The 22,808-nt window shown below is 43.6% G+C and overlaps 1 protein-coding gene across 3 annotated transcripts in view; it reads right to left on the reverse strand.

The window, feature by feature from the left end:
• Nucleotides 1-16,329: 16,329 nt before the first annotated feature.
• Nucleotides 16,330-22,808, reverse strand: part of KCNIP1 (potassium voltage-gated channel interacting protein 1) — a 222,035-nt gene continuing 215,556 nt past the window's right edge. For all 3 annotated transcript variants that reach the window (XM_082456587.1, XM_082456588.1, XM_082456586.1), the window contains 3 exons: nt 19,629-19,733; nt 18,657-18,719; nt 16,330-17,187 (listed from right to left, as the gene is read on the reverse strand). In XM_082456587.1, coding sequence (XP_082312713.1) covers nt 17,140-17,187; nt 18,657-18,719; nt 19,629-19,733 — 216 coding nt within the window. In that variant the 3' untranslated portion in view covers nt 16,330-17,139. The remainder of the gene's footprint in view (nt 17,188-18,656; nt 18,720-19,628; nt 19,734-22,808) is intronic.

The raw sequence follows: 22,808 nt of genomic DNA on the forward strand, positions 1-22,808 counted from the left end.
AGCCTATAGTTTGGTTTAGCTACATACAGATTCCTGGGAAAGAAGTGTCAGCGGATAGAGATGGGCAGGAAGTGGGGAGCAGGCCATGAATGGCCTTGTAGGCCTTGCTGAGTAGATGAGATTTTATTATACACATCACGTGGGAGTCTTCTTATGGAATACAACAGAATAGAATCAACAATGACAGTAATTGCTATTATATAGATATAATTATTATGATTATTATTCTGTTTTTTTATAAGTGAGTGCTTACTACGTACCAGGTCTTTTTCTAAGGGCTTTACCTGAGTTAATGTGTTAATCCTTAAATTTAACACTTAACACTGTAAAAGGTGTTATTATTACCTCCACTTTACAGATGAGGAGACTGAGGCACAGGAAGAGAGTAAGTGGCTGGGTTTGAACCCAGGCTGCCGAACTCCAGGGTACATATCTGCCACTGCTGTTTTCCTAGTGAAGAAAAGCAATCATGCGGAGCCCAGAAATGTGATAGAAACACTACTCCTTTCAGTGATTTGTAATTCCTGTCCTAGCCTTGCCTCTGAGATTCGGTTTTTACTTAGTGTTTCGGTGTCAGGCTGCTGTGAAGAGGAATAAATGAGCATTTTAAAGGTTCTGAGATCTTTCCCCCCCCCCCCTTTTTTTTTTCTTTTAACATCTTTAATGGAGTATAATTGCTTTACAATGGTGTGTTAGTTTCTGCTGTATAACAAAGTGAATCAGCTATATGCATACATCTATCCCCATATCCCCTCCCTCTTGCGTCTCCCTCCTACCCTCCCTATCCCACCCCTCTAGGTGGTCACAAAGCACTGAGCTGATTTCCCTGTGCTATGCGGCTGCTTCCCACTAGCTATCTATTTTACATTTGGTAGTGTATATATGTCCATGCCACTCTCTCACTTCGTCCCAGCTTACCCATCCCCCTCCCCGTGTCCGCAAGTCCATTCTCTACGTCTGTGTCTTTATTCCTGTCCTGCCCCTAGGTTCTTCAGAACCTTTTTTTTTTTTTTACATTCCATATATATGCGTTAGCATACGGTATTTGTTCTTCTCTTTCTGACTTACTTCACTCTGTATGACAGAGTCCAGGTCCATCCACCTTACTACAAATAACTCAATCTTGTTTCTTTTTATGGCTAATATTCCATTGTATACATGTGCCACATCTTCTTTATCCATTCATCTGTCGGTGGACACTTAGGTTCCTTCCACGTCCTGGCTATTGTAAATAGAGCTGCAATGAACATTGTGGTACATGACTCTTTTTGAATTATGTTTTTCTCAGGGTATGTGCCCAGTGGTGGGATTGCTGGGTTGCATGGTAGTTCTATATTTAGTTTTTTAAGGAACCTCCATACTGTTCTCCATAGTGGCTGTATCAATTTACATTCCCACCAACAGTGCAAGAGAGTTCCCTTTTCTCCACACCCTCTCCAGCATTTGTTGTTTGTAGATTTTTTGATGATGGCCATTCTGACTGGTGTGAGGTGATACCTCATTGTAGTTTTGATTTGCATTTCTCTAATGATTAGTGATGTTGAGCATCCTTTCATGTGTTTGTTGGCAATCTGTATATCTTCTTTGGAGTAATGTCTATTTAGGTCTTCTGCCCATTTTTGGATTGTGTTGTTTGTTTTTTTGATATTGAGCTACATGAGCTACTTGTAAATTTTGGAGATTACTCCTTTGTCAGTTGCTGCATTTGCAAATATTTTCTCCCATTCTGAGGGTTCTGAGGGTTTTCGTCTTGTTTATGTTTTCCTTTGCTGTGCAAAAGCTTTTAACTTTCATTAGGCCCCATTGTTTATTTCTGTTTTTATTTCCATTTCTCTAGGAGATGGGTCAAAAAGGATCTTGCTGGGATTTATGTCATAGAGTGTTCTGCCTATGTTTTCCTCTAAAAGTTTTATAGTGTCTGGTCTTACATTTAGGTCTTTAATCCATTTTGAGTTTATTTTTGTGTATGGTGTTAGGGAGTGTTCTAATTTCATCCTTTTACATGTAGCTGCCCAGTTTTCCCAGCACCACTTATTGAAGAGGCAGTCTTTTCTCCATTTATATTCTTGCCTCCTTTATCAAAAATAAGGTGACCATAGGTGCGTGGGTTTATCTCTGGGCTTTCTATCCTGTTCCATTGATCTATATTTCTGTTTTTGTGCCAGTACCATACTGTCTTGATTACTGTAGCTTTGTAGCATAGACTGAAGTCCAGAAGCCTGATTCCTCCAGCTCCATTTTTCTTTCTCAAGATTGCTTTGGCTATTTGGGGTCTTTTGTGTTTCCATACAAATTGTGAAATTTTTTGTTCTAGTTCTGTGAAAAATGCCATTGGTAGTTTGATAGGGATTGCATTGAATCTGTAGATTGCTTCGGGTAGTATAGTCATTTTCACAATGTTGATTCTTCCAATCCAAGAACATGGTATATCTCTCCATCTGTTTGTATCATCTTTAATTTCTTTCATCAGTGTCTTATAGTTTCCTGCATACACGTCTTTTGTCTCCTTAGGTAGGCTTATTCCTAGGTATTTTATTCTTTTTGTTACAATGGTAAATGGAAGTGTTTCCTTAATTTCTCTTTCAGATTTTTCATCATTAGTGTATAGGAATGCAAGAAACTTCTGTGCATTAATTTTGTATCCTGCTACTTTACCAAATTCATTGATTAGCTCTAGTAGTTTTCTGGTAGCATCTTTAGGATTGTCTGTGTATAGTATCATATCAACTGCAAACAATGACAGCTTTACTTCTTTTCCGATTTGGATTCCTTTTATTTCTTTTTCTTCTCTGATTGCTGTGGCTAAGACTTCCAAAACAATGTTGAATAATAGTGGTGAGAGTGGACAACCTTGTCTTGTTCCTCATCTTAGAGGAAATGGCTTCAGTTTTTCACCATTGAGAACGATGTCGGCTGTGGTTTGTCATATATGGCCTTTATTATGTTGAGGTAAGTTCCCTCTGTGCCTACTTTCTGGAGGGTTTTTATCATAAATTGGTGTTGAATTTCGTCAAAAGCTTTTTCTGCATCTATTGAGATGATCATATGGTTTTTCTCCTTCAATTTGTTAATATGGTGTATCACATTGATTGATCTGTGTATATTGAAGAATCCTTGCATTCCTGGGATAAACCCCACTTGATCATGGTTTATGATCCTTTTAATTGCTGTTGGACTCTGTTTGCTAGTATTTTGTTGAGGATTTTTGCATCTATGTTCATCAGTGATATTGGTCTGTAGTTTTCTTTCTTTGTGACATCTTTGTCTGGTTTTGGTATCAGGGTGATGGTGGCCTCATAGAATGAGTCTGGGAGTGTTCCTCCTTCTGCTATATTTTGCAAGAGTTTGAGAAGGATAGGTGTTAGCTCTTCTCTAAATGTTTGATAGAATTCACCTGTGAAGCCATCTGGTCCTGGGCTATTGTTTGTTGGAAGATTTTTAATCACAGTTTCAATTTCAGTGCTTGTGATTGGTCTGTTTATATTTTCTATTTCTTCCTGGTTCAGTCTTGGAAGGTTGTGCTTTTCTAAGAATTTGTCCATTTCTTCCAGGTTGTCCATTTTATCGGCATGTTGTTGCCTGGAGTAATCTCTCATGATCCTCTGCATTTCTGCAGTGTCAGTTGTTACTTCCCCTTTTTCATTTCTAAATCTGTTGATTTGAGTCTTCTCCCTTTTTTTCTTAGTCTGGCTAATGGTTTATCAATTTTGTTTATCTTCTCAAAGAACCAGCTTTTAGTTTTATTGATCTTTGCTATTGTTTTCTTCATTTCTTTTTCATTTATTTTGATCTGATCTTTATGATTTCTTTCCTTCTGCTAACTTTGGGGGGTTTTTTGTTGTTGTTCTTCTTCTTTCTCTAATTGATTTAGGTGTAAGGTTAGGTTGTTTATTTGAGATTTTTCTTGTTTCTTGAGATAGGATTATATTGCTACAAACTTCCCTCTTAGAACTGTTTTTGCTGCATCCCATACGTTTTGGGTCATCGTGTGTTCATTGTCATTTGTTTCTAGGTTGTTTTTGATTTCCTCTTTGATTTCTTCAGTGATCTCTTGGTTATTTAGTAGCATATTGTTTAGCCTCCATGTGTTTGTATTTTTTACAGATTTTTTCCTGTAATTGATATCTAGTCTCATAGCGCTGTGGTCAGAAAAGATACTTGATACGATTTCAATTTTCTTAAATTTACCAAGGCTTGATTTGTGACCCAAGATATGATCTATCCTGGAGAATGTTCCATGAGCACTTGAGAAGAAAGTGTATTCTGTTGTTTTTGGATGGAATGTCCTATAAATATCAATTAAGTCCATCTTGTTTAATGTATCATTTTTTTAAAATTAATTAATTAATTTATTTATGGCTGTGTTGGGTCTTCGTTTCTGGGTGAGGGCTTTCTCTAGTTTTGGCAAGTGGGGGCCAGTCTTCATCGCGGTGTGCAGGCCTCTCACTATCACGGCCTCTCTTGTTACGGAGCACAGGCTCCAGACGCGCAGGCTCAGCAATTGTGGCTCACGGGCCTAGTCGCTCCACGGCATGTGAGATCTTCCCAGACCAGGGCTCAAACCCGTGTCCCCTGCATTGGCAGGCAGATTCTCAACCACTGCGCCACCAGGGAAGCCCTTTAATGTATCATTTAAAGCTTGTGTTTCCATATTTATTTTCATTTTGGATGATCTGTCCATTGGTGAAAGTGGGGTGTTAAAGTCCCCTACTAGGATTGTGTTACTGTCGATGTCCCCTTTTATGGCTGTTAGCATTTGCCTTATGTATTGAGGTTCTCCTATGTTGAGTGCATAAGTATTTACAATTGTTATATCTTCTTCTTGGATTGACCCCTTGATCATTATGTCGTGTCCTTCTTTGTCTCTTGTAATAGTCTTTATTTTAAAGTCTATTTTATCTGATATGAGAATTGCTACTCCAGCTTTCTTTTGATTTCCATTTTCATGGAATATCTTTTTCCATCCCCTCACTTTCAGTCTGTATGTGTCCCTAGGTCTGAAGTGGGTCTCTTGTAGACAGCATATATATGGTGGGTCTTGTTTTTGTATCCATTCAGCCAGTCTGTGTCTTTTGTTTGGAAAATTTAATCCATTTACATGTAAGGTAGTTATCGATATGTATGTTCCTATTACCACTTTCTTAATTGTTTTGGTTTGTTATTGTAGGTCTTTTCCTTCTCTTGTGTTCCCTGCCTAGAGAAGTTCCTTTAGCATTTGTTGTAAAGCTGGTTTGGTGGTGCTGAATTCTCTTAGCTTTTGCTTGTCTGTAAAGGGTTTAATTTCTCCATCGAATCTGAATGAGATCCTTGCTGGGTAGAGTAATCTTGGTTGTAGGTTTTTCCCTTCCATCACTTTAAATATGTCCTGCCACTCCCTTCTGGCTTGCAGAGTTTCTGCTGAAAGATCAGCTGTTAACCTTATGGGGATTCCCTTGTATGTTATTTGTTGTTTCTCCCTTGCTGCTTTTAATATTTTTTCTTTGTATTTAATTTTTGATAGTTTGATTAATATGTGTCTTGGTGTGATTCTCCTTGGATTTATCCTGTATGGGACTCTCTGTGCTTCTTGGACTTGATTGACTATTTCCTTTCCCATAGTAGGGAAGTTTTCAACTATAATTTCTTCAAATATTTTCTCAGTCCCCTTCTTTTTCTCTTCTTCTTCTGGGACCCCTATAATTCAAATGTTGGTGCATTTAATGTTGTCCCAGTGGTCTCTGAGACTGTCCTCAATTCTTTTCATTCTTTTTTCTTCATTCTTCTCTGCAGTAGTTATTTCCACTATTTTATCTTCCAGGTCACTTATCTGTTCTTCTGCCTCAGTTATTCTGCTATTGATTCCTTCTAGAGAATTTTAAATTTCATTTATTGTGTTGTTCATCACTGTTTGTTTGCTCTTTCATTCTTCTAAGTCCTTGTTAAATGTTTCTTGTATTTTCTCCATTCTATTTCCAAGATTTTGGATCATCTTTACTATCATTACTCTGAATTCTTTTTCAGGTAGACTGCCTATTTCCTCTTCATTTTTTTGGTCTGCTGGGTTTTTGCCTTGTTCCTTCATCTGCTGTGTGTTTCTCTGTCTTCTCATTTTGCTTACCTTACTGTGTTTGGGGTCTCCTTTTTGCAGGCTGTAGGTTTGTAGTTCCTGTTGTTTTTGGTGTCTGCCCCCAATGGCTAAAGTTGTTTCAGTGGGTTGTGTAGGCTTCCTGGTCGAGGGGACTGGTGTTTGTGTTCTGGTGGATGAGGCTGGATCTTGTCTTTCTGGTGGGCAGGACTTTGTCCGGTGGTGTGTATTATGATTTTAGGCAGCCTCTCTGCTAATGGTTGGGGATGTGTTCCTGTCTTGCTAGTTGTTTGGCATAGGGTGTCCAGCACTGGAGCTTGCTGGTCATTGAGTGTAGCTGGGTCTTAGCATTGAGATGGAGATCTCTTGGAGAGCTTTCGGTGTTTGATATTACAGGGAGCTGGGAGGTCTCTGGTGGACCAATGTCCTGAACTCGGCTCTCCCACCTCAGAGGCACAGGTCTGACACCTGGCCAGAGCACCAAGACCCTGTCAGCCACACGGCTTTTGGGAAGTCTGAGGTCTTCTGCCACCATTTAGTAGGTGTTCTGTAGGAGTTGTTCCACATGTAGATGTATTTCTGATGTATTTGTGGGGAGGAAGGTGATTTCCACTTCTTACTCCTCCGCCATCTTGAAGGTCTCCTCGTTCTGAGATCTTAGGATGAAAGGTTTCTGTCTTTAAGATCCATATTTCAAATAATTCACAGTCGTTCCATTGTTAATGTTGCCTGGTTAATGTCCCGCTCTCTGTGAATGTCAGCTCTTTCCCGAGAAGCTGCCTGCTGACAGCAGGAATGCTTCTGAGCTGACTGCTCTGCGAGCAGGCGCCAGGTCTGGTCCTGGGGTGGCCTCTGGAGTGAAATGCAGCAGCGTTTCCCCGCCTTCTCACCAGGGGAGATGAACATTATTGACCCCTACAATAGACCAGGCAAAGTGTCTAGTGGTCTATAGCTATTATCTCATTTCATCTTTACAACAACCTTAGGCAGGTGGTCTTAACATCCCCATTTTTCAGATGAGGAAACTGAGGCTTATGGAGGTGAAGACTCTTGCTAAGATCATACAGCTAATAAATGGCAGAGCTGGAATCTGAACCCAGTCTGACCGACTATAAAACCCACTCGCTTTCCCCCACAACATTCTAAGCTTGTGAGTTAAGTATTACCCTCCCTGCTTTATAAATAAGGGAACAGAGGCTCAGAGAGGTATAATCACTTACCTGAGGTCACATAGCAAGTACATCGCAGCAGTGGGGTTGGAGCCCAAGCCTGTCTGTCTCCAAGGACTCCAGGACAACCTTTCATCCTGGTTCAGCCTGGACTCAAAGGAAGTCACAGTCCCTGGAATCAGGAGAATATTCTGTTCTTCAGTCCCCAATTCCCAAGCCCAGCACCCACTCCTAGCTTTGTGTGTCTGGCAGAACAAAGAGGTTGCTCTGCCTTTTCTGCCTCTTCACCCCATGGCCTGGAGGGTCTGACTCTGCACTACTGGGGTGAACCCTGAATCAAAAACCAGAAGACTGGGTCAAGTCCTTGTGTCACCCTCTTGACCTTGGGCAAGTCACTCATTTGAAAACTGGGGGCGGTGAGTGCCCTGTTGGCTTCTCAGGGGAGTGGGGTGGGGGAGAATCAGAGCAAGCAATGTGGACCAGAAAAGGTTTTGAAACCAGCCCAGGATGGTACACCTATGAGGGGGCAGTATGAGTATCATTATCATTTTGTTGTTTTCTTCCTTCCCTCTCCCCTCTTGCTTTCCTGCAGCCTCTACCAGCAGGAGGGAACTGTGCAGGCCTCTCTCCAAACCCACAGTTAGTGACTCCCCTCTGGTCTGGCTTGTTAGACCACATTTCTCACAGTTTTCGCCCCTCAGCCCTTGGCCCTCCAACTGTCTTGAAGACCTCTGTCTCCCACCCTTGAGAATACTTTATTCCCTAAGGGGAAGATTCCAGGGCAGATAACCCAGCTGCTTTCCTGACAAAACCCAAAAGTAAATAAAGGAAGATTTACTGAGTACCTGCAACTTGCCAGGCACTTGAAATGTTTAATACTGACAGCAACCCTGAGAATTTTTTCTCATTTACTTTTGATGAAAGCAAGGCTCAGAGGGGCCAGATGCTTAGGGCATGCTGGAGAAAGGATTCCAGCTCTGGGCTGTCTCACTCACTGGGAAGCCAGACCTTCTACTCCATTCTGCACACCCTGCCAGTGGGCAGGTCCTTCTGATGCCCAAGTCTGTGGCTGTCTGTCATGGAGGCTGAAGCCAGGACTAACAAGTCCTAGGCTGGGAAGGTTACCTTTTCCTTCAGACTGCTTAGGATCTTTCAATCACCACAAGAAATGGAGGCTCTGGGGACATCGCTATTCCTGGCCCCTTCATCCCAGCCCCACTTCAGCCTCAGAGCACCAGATGGGCCTGAAGGAGGCAGTGGGCTGAGGCCTTTGTCTGCCTCCGGTGCCTGCAGAGGGCAGTCTCTTATGTGGGCGGGAAAGGACGCTGTACTTGGGAGTCAAAGATTCCGCTTCCAGCGGGCACCACCAACAACCGGGTGTGATCTTGGACAGGTCTCATCACTTCTCTGAGCCTTGGCTTCTTGGTCTGTGAAGTGGGACCATATCCTCACCTCACTGCTGTGTGGGCGGGATAAATGAGTCACCCTGTGGAAGTGCTCTAAAGGGAAAGCAGGGTAGGACCTGCTGCATGATGTGCAGGACTCAGAGCAAACATAAATGTGGGTTCCCTTTCCAGGCGGTGGCTGCGGAGCGTGACGCTAAGCGCCGGGCCCTTGGAAGCACGGGGCCCCCTGCGTGCCCAGGTGCTGAGGTTAGGGGCGGTGGGGCGCATCCTCCCCCTAGCGGCAGCTGCGCACCGCCTCAGCTCCTGGGCCTCATGGTGAGGCCCAGGCTGAGGGTCCCGCGGCTCGTTCGGAGGGGCGTCTGCTCCATCTAGCGGCGCAGGGCGAGCAGCACCGCCGCGCACACCCAGCTGGCCACGGCCTCCCGTGTTCCACTCACCCTATGTGGGCGAGGGAGTGCTTCCGAGTCACACCGGCGGCCTCATCTTCATTCCCCATCTCCCATCGCTCACCACGTCCTCTGCATTGTCCTCCAGGGTCTCACATTGGCCCTTCCCCGTCATTAGTTCCTTGGTCCACTCAGCCGCCACTCACTCCCCATGGTTTTGGTCAAATTCATTGAGGTCCCCACCATCCCTCCCAGAGCTGGTCGCTCTTCAGCCTCTGGAGACACCCTCTCTTCAGCTCCATTCCTGCCTGCATCTCCATCTTCCTCGGAGCCCTGTGGCTCTCTGCCACCTCCAGAGAGAGCCCCTTCCCTCGGCCTGGCATCTGAGGCCGTCCCCCTGGTAGCCCCAGCCTGACTCCTCACCTTCCCCATCTTGGCCTGTCCATGATCCTTTAAACATCCCTGGCTTCCTGACACCCATCCCTGACTTGGGGTCCCCTCCTCCTGCCTGTGGCCTCTCCAGGTCCCACCTCTGCTGGGAAGCCTTCCAGACTACTAGAATCCTCAGGGGTGCCATCCCCTTTGTGTGAACAGCAGTATGGGGGTGCTGCTGGAGTCAGAGGTGGCCAGGTCAGGGGTGTGCACAGAATGACTTTTTGTGAAATGACTTACATTAGGCATTTAGAATGGCTAAACGTTCTTATGGCCATTATTATCATTAAATTCTGTATCCATTAATTACTAGCAGTGACCTTGGGCCCCCTGATTTCACTTCGCTGAGCATCCCCCCAATCTGGAAAATGGAGATGTTATTTTTATTCCTATCCCAGAGGATTGTTATGATACTAAATGAGATGCTGTACAGAATTCAATAGGATTGAATAGAATCCACAATGGTCCATCTTTCTCCATCTCTCCCCAAGCACTCACCTATTCTGTGTCAGCATGACAGTGAGGGCCTTTGGCTCCTTGGACTGGGCAGGGAGTGGGGGGCTAGGAGACAGGAGGATTGGGTACTCTTAGTTCCCAATCCTCTGCCACAAAATCCTGACCACCCCTCAGGTGTTCTAGTATGGAGAAGGGGCCTGGCTTGGGCTTTGGGAGGTGGATAGAAGGGGTGGGACTGCATTTGGCAGGCTTCCTGTTGGGGGTAGGGAGCAATGTAATATAGCTGGAGAAACTTGGCTGGAACAAACTGGCCAGAAGACAGACCAGGGAAGGTAAGATGATGAAGCTTGTTCATGTAAAGTGCTTCTTGAGGAGCGGAGGTCCCAGAGTGGTAGGTAAACCATGAAAGCTGTTGGTTGTGTGGCCTGGGATCCCAGACCAATTTTTACATTTTTTTCTTTTTTTGACCACACCATGTGGCATGTGGAACTTCCCTGACCAGGGATTGAACCCGTGCCCCCTGCAGTGGAAGGATGGAGTCTTAACCCCTGGACCACCAGGGAAGTCCCCCCAGACCAATTTTTAAAAACATCTGTAAAATATAATTGACATACAATAAACTACACATATTTAAAGTATATAATTTAATATTTTTGGTGTATGTATATACTCATGAAATCATCACACAATCGAAATAATAAATACATCCATCACCCCCAAAAGTCTCCTCTCGCCCCTTGGTGATCTCTCTCACTCCTTCTCTCCACACTGACCCTCCCCAGCCCCAGACAACCGCTCATCTGCTTCTTGTCACTATAGATTAGTTTGTGTTTTCTAGAATTTTATATTAATGGACGTATATAGCATGTATTCTTTTTTGTCTGGCTTCTTTCATCAGTATAATTATTTTGAGATTCATCCATGTTGTGTCTATCAATAATTCATTTTTCTTTATTGCTGAGTTGTATTCCATTGTGTTATGGATACACCACAGTTTGTTTATCCACTCACCTTGTGATGGACATTTGGCATTAGCCTGGTATATTACCACCACTTGCTAGTGGGGAAAAATGGTCATAGAATTTAGGGCAGAGGTTGTAAATTGATGACCTCTGAGCCCAATCCAAGCTCAATCCCAATCTTATACTTGTTTGGTTTGGTCTGCCTGGTGTTTTTAAAATACTGAGCTACTTGCTAGAATATAGAACTTCAGATTTTTAGGGACTTCCCTCATGGTCCAGTGGTAAAGAATCCGCCTTATAATGCAGGGGACCAGGGTTCGATCCCTGGTCGGGGAATTAAGATCCCACATGCCGCAGGGCAACTAAATCCGTGCACCACAACTACTGAGCTCGCAGGCCTCAACTAGAGAGCCTGCGTGCCACAGACTACATAGCCCATGCGCTCTGGAGCCCAGTGCCACAACTACAGAGCTCACGTGGCCTGGAGCCTGCATGCCACAACTAGACGACGGAGCCTAAATAAATAAATAAATAATAAAAAAAGAAAAAAGAAAAAAAAGAAATTCGGATTTTCAACTTTACTTGAAAAAATTGTTAGGTCTAACACACAGGGCCCAAATTCCAAAAATATGGCAGCAGTCCCTAGAGCTGTGATATAGTTTCCTCCTTCGCACTGGGTATATATTCTTTGGTTTTCAACTCATTTTTTTAGTCTGCTTTGCTCTGTATACACATTGAACCTGGCAGTTCCTGTCTTAGTGGTTAAGTGCAGCAGTCAGAAAGTCCTGGGTTCAAATCACTCTACGACTTATTAGGTATTTGATCATGGTCAGGTTATTTAATCTCTCAGTAACCTCATTAGTAAATGGGAATAATAACAGAACTAATTTCAGGGTAGTGAGGATTAAATGTATGAGAGCATGACATAAGTGCTCTGTAAATTATATTTAATATTATTATTATATTATGGTTGCAAAGTATCAGTAGGTGGCAGAGCAGTGTAGTGGATGTGGCACTAGTCTGGGTTTCTGGGTCCAGCTTTGTTGCAACCCATCTGTGTAGCTGTGGGCTTTGTTTGCTCCATCTGTCTTATGAAGGAGTGGGGCTGGGGTCAGTTAGCAAGTGTCAAGTTGCAAGTTACAGGAGGTTCAACTCAAACTGCCTTAAATAATAACAAATGAATTTATTGATACGTACAACCAAAACACTGGCAGGACATGTAGCTTCAGGTGAAGCTTGACCCAGAAGTTCAATGAAATCCTCAAGTAGTCCGTTTGTTTTCATCTCTGCCTTGACTTCTGTGGTATTATGTCCATCTATAGGTTGACTTTCCTGCAGGTTACAAAATGATTGCCTGTGTGTCCCAGGGCTATGTGCTTTTTCATTCATGTCCAGCAGGAAAACGAGGGACTTCGTTTCATCGTTCTCTGTAAACACCCTAAAATTCATGATGATGGCACTGGCTTCAGTCTTAAGCCTACCCCTGAACCAATCACTGTGGCCAGGGGCATGGGAGGTAATGATTAGCCTAGACTAGGTCATGTGCTCCATTTCTAGAACTGTGAGTACAGTTAGCTCTCAGAATCTCATGGGTCATCAAAAGTCCACTCAGTGGGGCTGGCTACTCCTGAGGTTTTCCCCTTCTCTTCAAGATCTGGTTTTTTGGCAGAGGTTGTTGAGGTCTGCCAATTAGATTGGGCCTTATTTTGATGTGAAGGGACTTATTTCAGCTCCTCTAAGAAACCCATATGGGCATCTTTGTGCATGTTTCCCTTTAGGGGAAGAGTAATTTGGCTTGAATTCATGGACTTGTTTTCATTGCTTTAGTTTTCACGACAGCCGCTTTCTAACACCTTCTGGTGTTTGTATATCATTACAGCTAGTTTTAGGAATAGGTGGAGAAGGTCTTCATGTTCTCTAAGAAGTGGAGCTGGGCATGGATTTTGGAGTTTGGCAGGCTTTTAAGCCCATTTCCAGCTGTTGTGGGCAGTTTCCTCCGTGTCTCTGGGCATCCTTTTTTTTCATCCGAAGAATAGGTGCCTAGGATACGTACTTCACAAGGTTGTTGTGAGATTCAAGTAGGATCTCATCCATAGAGAGCCTGGCTGGTCCCCAGTCCCATCTATACTTCCTCCTGTAAGCCTCTCCAATGGGCCTTGCTGGCCTCTGCTCAGAGGATTTATTCAGAGATGGGATGTTAGAGAACCACAGGATTGGTCATGATGGGATTCTCCATTTCCACAACAGATCTGATTTCCTTAATGGAACAAGAGATAGAATCTCAGAAGCCTGAGCAAGAAGTCACAGCAAGCCTAGGCCCAGATTTTGTATAAATGCCTGGTGATCTCCCCCCCAACCCTGAGATCACGTCAAGCTCAGCTCAGAGGAGCCTTCCCTCCCCACCCTGTCTAAAGCAGCCTCCCAAGTCACCCCAGTCATTTTCTATCACGTCACACTTTTGTTCTCTTCATGCCACTTTACCCCAAATCATTTTATTTGTTTTCTGTTTCCTCCCAGTAGAAAATAAGATTCATGAGAGCAGGACACATATCTGGCCTAGTCATTACTTGTTTTAGGTTAGGTTCCTCTAGAATCCAGCCCTGGGACAAGGATGTGGGATTCAGTAGTTTATCCGGGAGGGGATTCCAGGAAGCAATGGTAGGAGAATGCAGGAAATGAGACAGGGAAGAGAAAGAGGTCAATAAGGGGTGTACTTTTGAGCAGATTACTACTGTGGGTGATTGGGGCTCAATCCTAGTGGAGAAATCTGGGAGAAGGTATAGAGCTCTTCCTACTGAGGAGAGGGGTCTGAGGTATTGATCCACCAACTCTCATTGGTCATTGGCTAAGGGCTACTCCTGGGAAGTGCTAACTACCTGATTCTTCCTGCCTGCCCTGCCCGCAAACAGAGTGGGGCTATCTTGGCCACAGTCTGTCTGTGACAGTCAGAGTGACAGGCAAAAAGTCACAGGCATTTGCAGCCAGCAGCTGTTGAGTCCACCTGTGCAGTCAGTGAGTGCCAAGCGTGTCTGATAAGGCATCTACTACACGGTTGCATCCCCATCAGCAGGCACGATGACTGGCAAATAGTGACAATTTGTTGGATGATTCAGGAGGAGCAGGATCCCTCCAGGAGGCCAAGAGGATGGGTGTTCCAAGCTGAGAACCTCATTTCTCTTAATACCCCAGTTGCTGAGGGATGCATGGATCCACAAAAGCCCAGGCCTCTCTTTGTTTCTGTGCTTCTGTGGAAACTGCAGCATTAATTTTTTCCTTGTTCCTTTATTAAAAGCTTTGATGAGTGGTGGCCCATATCCTTGCAATTGCTCCAACAGGTTGTCCTTTTCTCCCTACCTCACCAGGACAACCAACTTCCTTTCTGTTGATTATTCATCTTAGGACAAGTTTTGAATCTTCCTTCCATTCTGATTTCTCTCTGAATATCTCCAGATGCTGATTTTCCTCTCAGTATTGGGTGCCGAGGACTGAATTGGGCTTCTTAGCTGTGTTCTGGCCAGGACAGGGAGAAGGGTAGCAGCCCCTCCACTCTCCTAGGGCAAGGGCTCTCAATTCTAGGTGTACACTGGAATCACCTGGGGAGCTTTTAAAGCATATTGATGCTCAGGGCCCCACCTCTAGAAATTCTGATTTAGAACCTGGGATAAGGCCCTGGCATTTGGTACTTTGAAAATTTTCCCTAAGTGTGCCTCCCCAAGTGATTTTGATATGAAGCCATGGTGGAGAAACACTGGCCTAAATCTTACATAGGCATCAAACAAAGGCATCTGAAAAGGTCAGAGGTATGTGTAGGTTCAGGTGCAGCTTGATCTAGCAGCTCAATGATCTCATCAATTTCTGGTTTATTTTTAAATTTTTTATTAAAAAAAACCTCTTTGCCTTGCCTTCTGTGATTCTGGTTTCTCTCCCCTTTTGTTATCAGATAACCTCTCAGAATTCCTAAATCACTACCAACATGTCCTAGGACTGCTGTCTCATTCATGTCCAATAGGAGAGAGAACATCTTTGCCCCATTGTTCCCAGCACGTCTTGAGATTCATGCTGTGTGGACTGGCATAGGTATCAAGCCTAGCTCTGAACCAATCACTGTAGCCAGGGGGATGGTTCAGGTCATGTGCTCCATTCACAGCACTGGGTATGGTCCCCACTGTGGCTCTCTATGCACTTTACAATCATCTGGGCAGCTTCTAAGGAATTCTGATGCCTGGGTTCTACACTCAGAGATTCTACTTCAATTGATCTGGGGTGGGGCCCAGGTGTTGGCATTTTTCAAAGTTCCCCAGGTGATTATGATGTGCAGCCAGGGTGGAGAACCATGGCCTAGACATTGTACAGCCTCAGGATGCAGGTTCACACCCCACACTGGAAAGGTCACAATAGATCGTCTGCTTGGACCTAAGTATATGCCTTGCTAGGGGCCAGCCACATATCCAGCAGCCTTAGATGACCACATGGCTGCACTCAGGAAGCTCAAATAGAGAAACAGAGCTGTGGCCTCTATAATTTCCAGCCCTAAGCAGCAGCAGCCAATGGCAATCAGATTGGGAATATTTCATCCATGCAGAGGTGTGGGGACCTGCTCTTGCTGGTGATCCACGGGTACCTGAGGCTTTTCCCTTCTCTATATCTGTTTTCTCATCTACTATTTGGATTCAAAGAATGCCTTTGCCTCTCTGAGCTGACTGGAGATGAATGAGATTTGTGTGAGGTACCCTCAGTTCCTTGGGGCGAGGCAGAATCCCCTAGTAGGAAGGCTCTAGGAGAAAGTGGGAAGAGTTTAATCTCTCTATGGAGCTGTGCTACCTTAGGCAGTTTCCCTTCCCTCTCTGAGCTTCAGTATGCAAACCAGCAAAATGAAGACTCTACCTTCCAGAGTATTCTGCCATGAAATGAGATAAAGCATATAAGCCCCTAGTGCAGCCCTTGGCACATAACAGGGGTTCAATAAATTGCTTTTCTTCCAAGAATGCCACTGTTAGCTCTTAATCTTTTTAATGTGATGTCAAATGAGGAAACCAAGACCCACAGTGTCCAATATAAACAATCATTTGCTGTTTATAGGCTGAAGCCTCTTGATCAACTCCTGGACTCCAAGTCCCTCAGCAGGGGGTCCTGACCACCTCTTCATCTCTGTACCCCCAACCACACCATGTGAGGCTCCAGACTTTCTATACCAGAGGGTCTTGGGAGTGACACTTGTTCTGGAAGGGGGGTGTTGTGAAGAGTCTCATCTTTAAGCTGCATTTGCTTATGGTCACAGTATTTGCATTTGAATCGGATGTTTGCTTGGGGGCAGGGGAGGGTGATGTGCTGCTTGGCACAGTGCCTGGCACAACGTAGGCACTAATAACTGGAAGCCAAAGGAATAGGCTAACCTTCCCTTTCACAGCTTACCTCTTCTGCCCAATGTCATGGACGAAATGAAGATTAAGAGTATAAGAAATAGTTCTGTTTATTGATTAGAAGATGGTATAAAATTACAGCAATTTGCAGGCATTCTGGGCTTTCTGGGAGGGTCATGCAGTGCTGGGCTCTAGCAGGAGATGGAGTGGAGGCATGGGCCACTGGGCATTGGCTCCCTTCCTATGCATGTTAAGGGACTTGCACCACCAGCACAGATGCTAATATGAGACAGCATTATTGTCCTTGCCTCTGGAAACAAAGGACATGTGCAGTTTGGGTCATCAGACAATGCCATGCTTAATAATTCAGTCCTATCCTACATATGTTAGGCGCTGGCTCTCCCAATCTGGTCATGGTAGATTCTAATTGTTCTGTATAATACTCATTCTTCCCACCAAAGAAAGAGAAACAGGCACATTGGTTTGGGAGACCATCAGAAGTTGATGTGCATTTGGCTCAGGTCATCTTGCTTCCAGATACATCAAGGTCTGCTGGACTTGGAGGCAGTAGGCTGGGGCACGCAAGCAGAAAAGTGTGCACTACTGTTTAAGCTCAAGCAGAGGGACCTTCCATAGGGCAGCAGTACGAAGAGGTGAGCATGCTTCCAAAGCAAACCCGATTTCATCTTGTCTCTCTCAAGAAGAGGGAGGAGGAAGACCTGGCAATCAGAGACTGAGCCACGTGATCCTGGGTTCCACAACACGTCTTTGCAGAGAATTCTTCCAAAGTGCAAAATGTGTTTCTGTCCCAAGAGTCTGCGTGTAAAATCAGAAGGAGGGCCGATCAAGGTGTTAAGTTGGTTGTTTAGTAACGTCTCTGAGAGCCGAATGGCTGTATTCACAGTTAAATGACATTTTGGAACAGCTGGAGGGACCTCATGATGTTGTCATCCTGGGATGGAAGGAGGGGGAGAAGAGGATGGTTAGAATTCTCTGAGGCTTCTCTCTGAGAAGCTCTGTAACTTCTCAAATCTCCAGAGCAAATCTCCAGAATGGGTTTCCTATTCAGAAAGAACTCTGCAGGGGTATGAGAAACAGGGAGTAAGGGGTAGGTGGGGACCTAGAAAGTGAGAAGTTCAAAGGGAGAAGCACCTTCTCTGGCTTTAAAGAGGAATTCAGAAAAAAGAAAAAACCCAAATTATCCAGTAAACCAGCGAGGACTACTTCTTTTAAGAAGCTGTGGGCAATTGCATTTTTATCAAATGCTTGTTCTATACCTATGGAGATGATCACATGTTTTTTTCTTTTTTATTCTATTCTAGTTTACATTTTTCTATTGTATATTCTCTAAGGAGTAAGTATGGAATGTGGAAAATCCTCAAATATTTAGATATTAAACAACACATTTCTAATTCCATGGGTCAGAGAAAAATAGACTACCAAAAGATCCATCAACTAACAGGTTAATACCAACTTTAGCAGGGGTTCTTTAGGGCACTGCTCCAGGGCATTGGTCAAAGTCTGTTAAGAATGATCAATTCTCAGTCTACTCTAGTTATTAAATATTTTGACTACATAGTGACCCTACTGCTCAGGGTTGTTTACATTACATGAGGTTTACTTAATGTACCTAAAACTTGGTAGGTGCTCACTGCATGTTAATAACGTCTCCCCAGCTTTCTTGCATTTGCAGTTCTTATTGGCTGGAACTCAGAGTAACTGTGCACCTTTCTGAGAAAAGGTAGGAGTATAAATGCATTTTTCTAAATTAGAGGAAAGCAATTATTTCCAGTTCAGTCTCTGGCTGACTCTGGGGCCAGTTTATCCTTTTAGCAACATCAGCATCACCTTTGACCTTCTGAATGGGAATCTGCATTTTAACAAGAACTTCAAGGAGGCTGGTTTGCACATTAAAGTTTTAGAAGCATTGGTCAGGGCACTTTTGTTAACATGAAGATTTCTAGATCCCCATCCCAGATCTAGAGTCTCTGGGTTGAGGCCTGGAAATGTGCATTTTTAGAATCATCCCAGGCAATTCTTATGCACACTATGGTTTAAGAATCACAGCTTTAGATTTTTTTTCCAGCTACTCCCTTGTAGTCTGGGGAGTGGGTCATCAAGCCAGAGGAAGACTGAAAAATGACAGTGTTGCCCACTTGGAAGTCTGTAGTTTCACAGAGAGCTCCCTCTGGGCTTTCACATCCCCCTTCTTAGTCTGTGTGGCTCAGCCTGTGCTTACCCAAGACTAGCCACAGACCAGTCTGAGGAGTGGAAATTGTTGAAATTCTGAGTTGTTGCTGGTGATGGTGATGGTGGTGGCTCTAATCTGAGAAATTGCAGGTTTCTCATTTTCTCCCTTCTGCCTGTCCCAGATTTCCCTTCCCAGATATAGAGGTTTTCTGCCCTGAGATCTCTCCTTACCTCCTGACAGGATTCAAGAAATTCGTCTAAAGTCACGATGCCATCTTTATTTTTGTCCATTTTCTGAAAGACCCAACAAGAAGCACTTTAAAGAATCTGGTGATATGCATTCCAAAACTTGCTTTCTGTTAACCAACATTCCCCCGAGAATTAGGATGGTCTTTCACTGACCAGAAAACTCCACCCAGGCCCTGGTTACAGCACCTTGACCCCCATGAGCTTCCTTCAAATTAAAAAACTTGCTGTAGATGCTCATCTTCTCATCACCAGATTATTCTGCTGACACCCTAACATGTCTTTCCCAGTCTCACTTCTAGCCTGTCCATTTGGCAGAAAGAACACTGGACATGAGAGGTTCTACTTCTGTCTCTGTCACTTACTGTGTGACCTTGAGTGAGTCTTTAAGCCTCTCTGAGCCTCTGCTTTTCCCATCTGCAAAGTGAGAGGATTAGACTAGAATGAGCTCTGATGTTCTCTGATACTCTCCTGCTAGGTTAATTTTTTTATTTGCACACCATTAAGATTTTGCCACTCTTCTATTCACGGACTAACAGCACCTACTTTTTACCAGAGTAAGGCTAAACTCTTCGGTCTAAAGATCTCACCCTAGTTTCCAACCCACCCTAGTTTCCACCTGATTTTCCCTTACTCCCCAGACACAAATGCTTAACACCTACACAGATGTGCTTAATGACGTCTTCTCTGTTTACTCTGATCCCCCAACCATTTTTATGGAATTTAGAGTCCATACTCTACCACTTATACTTAATAATATTCTTCCTTATTCTCTGCTGTAGTGTATACTTCTCCATTTAATGAGATAATCTATTCCTGGAGGGCAATACATCTTGTAATTCTTTTCTGTTTCCTACCATCTGTAGTGCAGGCTTGGACACAAACCACTGCTCAGAGGCTTGTGGGTTGACTGATCTAAGTTGAGCTTAAAGCTCACGCACAGGTGTGTGCTCTTACCTGGAAGAAGACGTCCACGTGCTGCCTTGGAGTGTCTTCTTTAAGCACAGGATACGTGTATTTCCCCATCATGTCATAGATGGCTTTGACAATGTCCATCATCTCCTGGAGAGGGGACATAGAAGCACACAGTGTGGGAACCAGGAAGTTAAGCTCTTCTGGGTGACAGTCTGGGGCTTTTTGTCCCCCCTTGAGAATGAAAGTGGTAAAAGGAACTTCTTCAGCTGATGAGAGGGAGTTAGAAAGCAAGCTGAAGGGGCTATATTCTGGGAGCCCCTTCCAGAGAGGCTTCCAGAGAGAGGGCAGTGGAAAATTCTCTTTGTAGTCAGAAGCTCTTGGGTAGCTTGCCTCTTCCTGAGCATTCCTCAGTGAGGGGTTATAAGTAGGATCTGAGTGGACATATTCGTGTACTGATCAGCCCACACCCCATTTTTGGAAGACCCTCTCTCTGCTCCATAATTCCTTTGAATGGTTGGCCTGGGTGGCTGTGTTTGTACCAGGTGACCTGTCACTGTGACCACAGCTGATTGGAACAAATGTGGACATCCAACTACAGAGCTGAGCCACTCTATTTTTATCTCTTGAGAAGTCTGAGTGAAGAGTTGGAGTTGGTGCCAGAGTTGGTGCCATGGGCAAACCATTTCTGGGATTTAGCTGAGATCAGGGGAGAGCAGACACCGAAAATTATTCTATTACAGGGAAGAACTTCCATAAAGAGTAGACTGGAGCAGATGGAGTAGAGGAGATGAGAGGAATTCTGGGAGAAAGGGAGAGAAAGAAGAGAAGTGAGGAGAGTAGAGGAGTAGAGGGAGAAGGGAGGTGGGACACAGGGGAGGACAGAGAAATATTCTCATGAGCACACGTGCACACACACACACACACAAACACTCTCTCTCTCTCTCTCTGAGAAAAGCAGTTGAAGAAGACAGAGGTAGTAACAGGGACCAAGAGAAGCCCCGGAGAGGCAGCGTCTGAGAATGGTTACCCTATCCACTAAAACCTCCTCTGAGGTCTTCCCCCCCGCCCCCCCCACCATGTTGCTGCCAACTTGAACCTATCATTCCTGCAGAGGAGAGTGTGACCAACTTGACCTAAGACAATGCTGGAGGAGGGAGAGGAAAGTGAGGAATAAGAAGAGGAGACTGGTGTGACATGGGGGGAGACTAACAACTTTCTAGCTTGAATGGGGATTAAATGTGTTACACCAAACGACCTATATCTTCTTTTTCACTTTAAAAAATTATTTATGTTTTAAAAGACTTTTTAGAGAAACTACCTATATCTTTACAAGAAATCTCTCAGCTTAAGCTTGTTTATGTTGATCATTTTGTAGCTTTGTAACCAAGAGATCCCTTTCTACAAAGGCAAAAATTACCATTCTTGATTGATGGGGCCAGATAGATGTTACAAATTCTTTCATATTTCTTTTCTAATCTTTCATTGATATGGAATAAGTGATCAGCACATACACATTAAAATAATTAACTTGTTCTTTTTATTGCTCTGTAGATCTGTTTCCCCAAGAATGTGAGTTCTGAGGACACATGCTTGATCCTTCATTGCTAAGTTCTCTGCACCTGGCACCATGCCTGCCATGCGCTGGGAGCCCAGTCACCATTGAGTGGCTCTGTGGTGTTTTCCTGATCACACTGACCAGAAGTAGTGTTCCATGGGCTTCCCCATCCCCTACTTGGAATGGGGGAAAAGAATGTAGGAAGGCAGCCTTGTCTTCAGGATATTTGATGGAGTGTCTACAGAGACCCGGGGGACAGCTTCTGTCTTGGGTTCCTTGCTGCTACTCCTCATTCCATGTGCTTATTTTATTTAATTGTTTTTGTTTTGTTTTTTAACCTATTGTTAATCATTTTAGACTTACACAAAACTTGCAAAAATAGTACAGAGCATTCATGTATACCTTTGACCCAGCTTCCCCTAATGCTAACAACTTGCATAACCACAGCACAATGATGAAAGCTAGGAAAGTAATAATGCTACAATACCAGTAACTACAACACTATAAACAATGCCACAAAACTATTAAACTATAGAGCTTATTCAAGCTCCATCAGTTTTTTCCCCAATGCCTTTTTATGTTCAAGGATCCCACGTCACATTCAATTGTTGTGTCTCCTTAGTCTCCTCTGATCTGTGACAGTGCCTCATTCTATCTTTGTCTTTGGAGACCATGACTCTTTTGATATGAGTACTGGTCAGTTATTTTGTAGAATGTCTCTTAGTTTGGGTTAGTTCCTGGTTGTCTTATGATTAGACTGAAGTTATGCATTTTTGACAAGAATACCATAGAAGTGATGTTATATCCTTCTTGGTGCAACATATCAAAGAGGTACATGGTGTTGCTATGTCTTATTACTGGCGATGTTAACCTTGATCACTTGATTAAGGTGGTGCCTGTCAAGCTTCCCCACTGATCTTAGAATCTGCTAGTGGATCTTGCCTGTAAAAATTATTACTGTAATGTTTGCTTAATGGGGATTTTGTATTTTCTTTATTCCTTCTATGTTTATTAATTAGAATTCTTCTTTAAGGAAGAGTTGTCCTTCCCCTCCCCCATTTGTTTATGTATTCATTGATTTAAATACATATTTATTATTTGTTTAAATACATAATATATTATTTGTACATATATATTAGGACTCTTGGACATTTACTTTATTTTATAGATTATAACCCAAAACTATCAATTTGTATTTTGTTGCCCAAATGGTTCTGGCTTTGGCTGTTGGGAACTCCTTCAGGCTGACTTCTGTGGTTCTTTGACATACCCCGCCCGCCACCTTTTCTTTTTTTTAAATAGCACTCCCATTTTTTTCAACACTGCAAGAAGCTCCAGGATCATCTTCTTGTATTTTCTCTTTCCCAGGCCTGGAATCAACCAAGTCCAAGGAGGCTGGTCCTTTTTATTGGAGAATGATATTTAGAAACCAAGATCTGGGTGCTAGGTCTACTCATTGCTCCGGGAGTGTCATTGCTCTTAGGTCCTAACAATGGACAGAACTAGGAAATATATATCTCTGTCCATGTGTTTAATTAAAGATGTGTGCTTTACAAGTCCTTAACACCCATATGGCTATAGGTTTATTTTCTGAGTAAGTTTTATAACATAAAAGACTTAAAGATAAATTTTGATTGCTCTCTCAGGATTTTCATTGCCTACAGTTT

Source organism: Balaenoptera physalus, assembly GCF_965194825.1.
Source record: "Balaenoptera physalus genome assembly, chromosome: 3".
In the NCBI taxonomy this organism is placed as follows: Eukaryota; Metazoa; Chordata; class Mammalia; order Artiodactyla; family Balaenopteridae; genus Balaenoptera; species Balaenoptera physalus.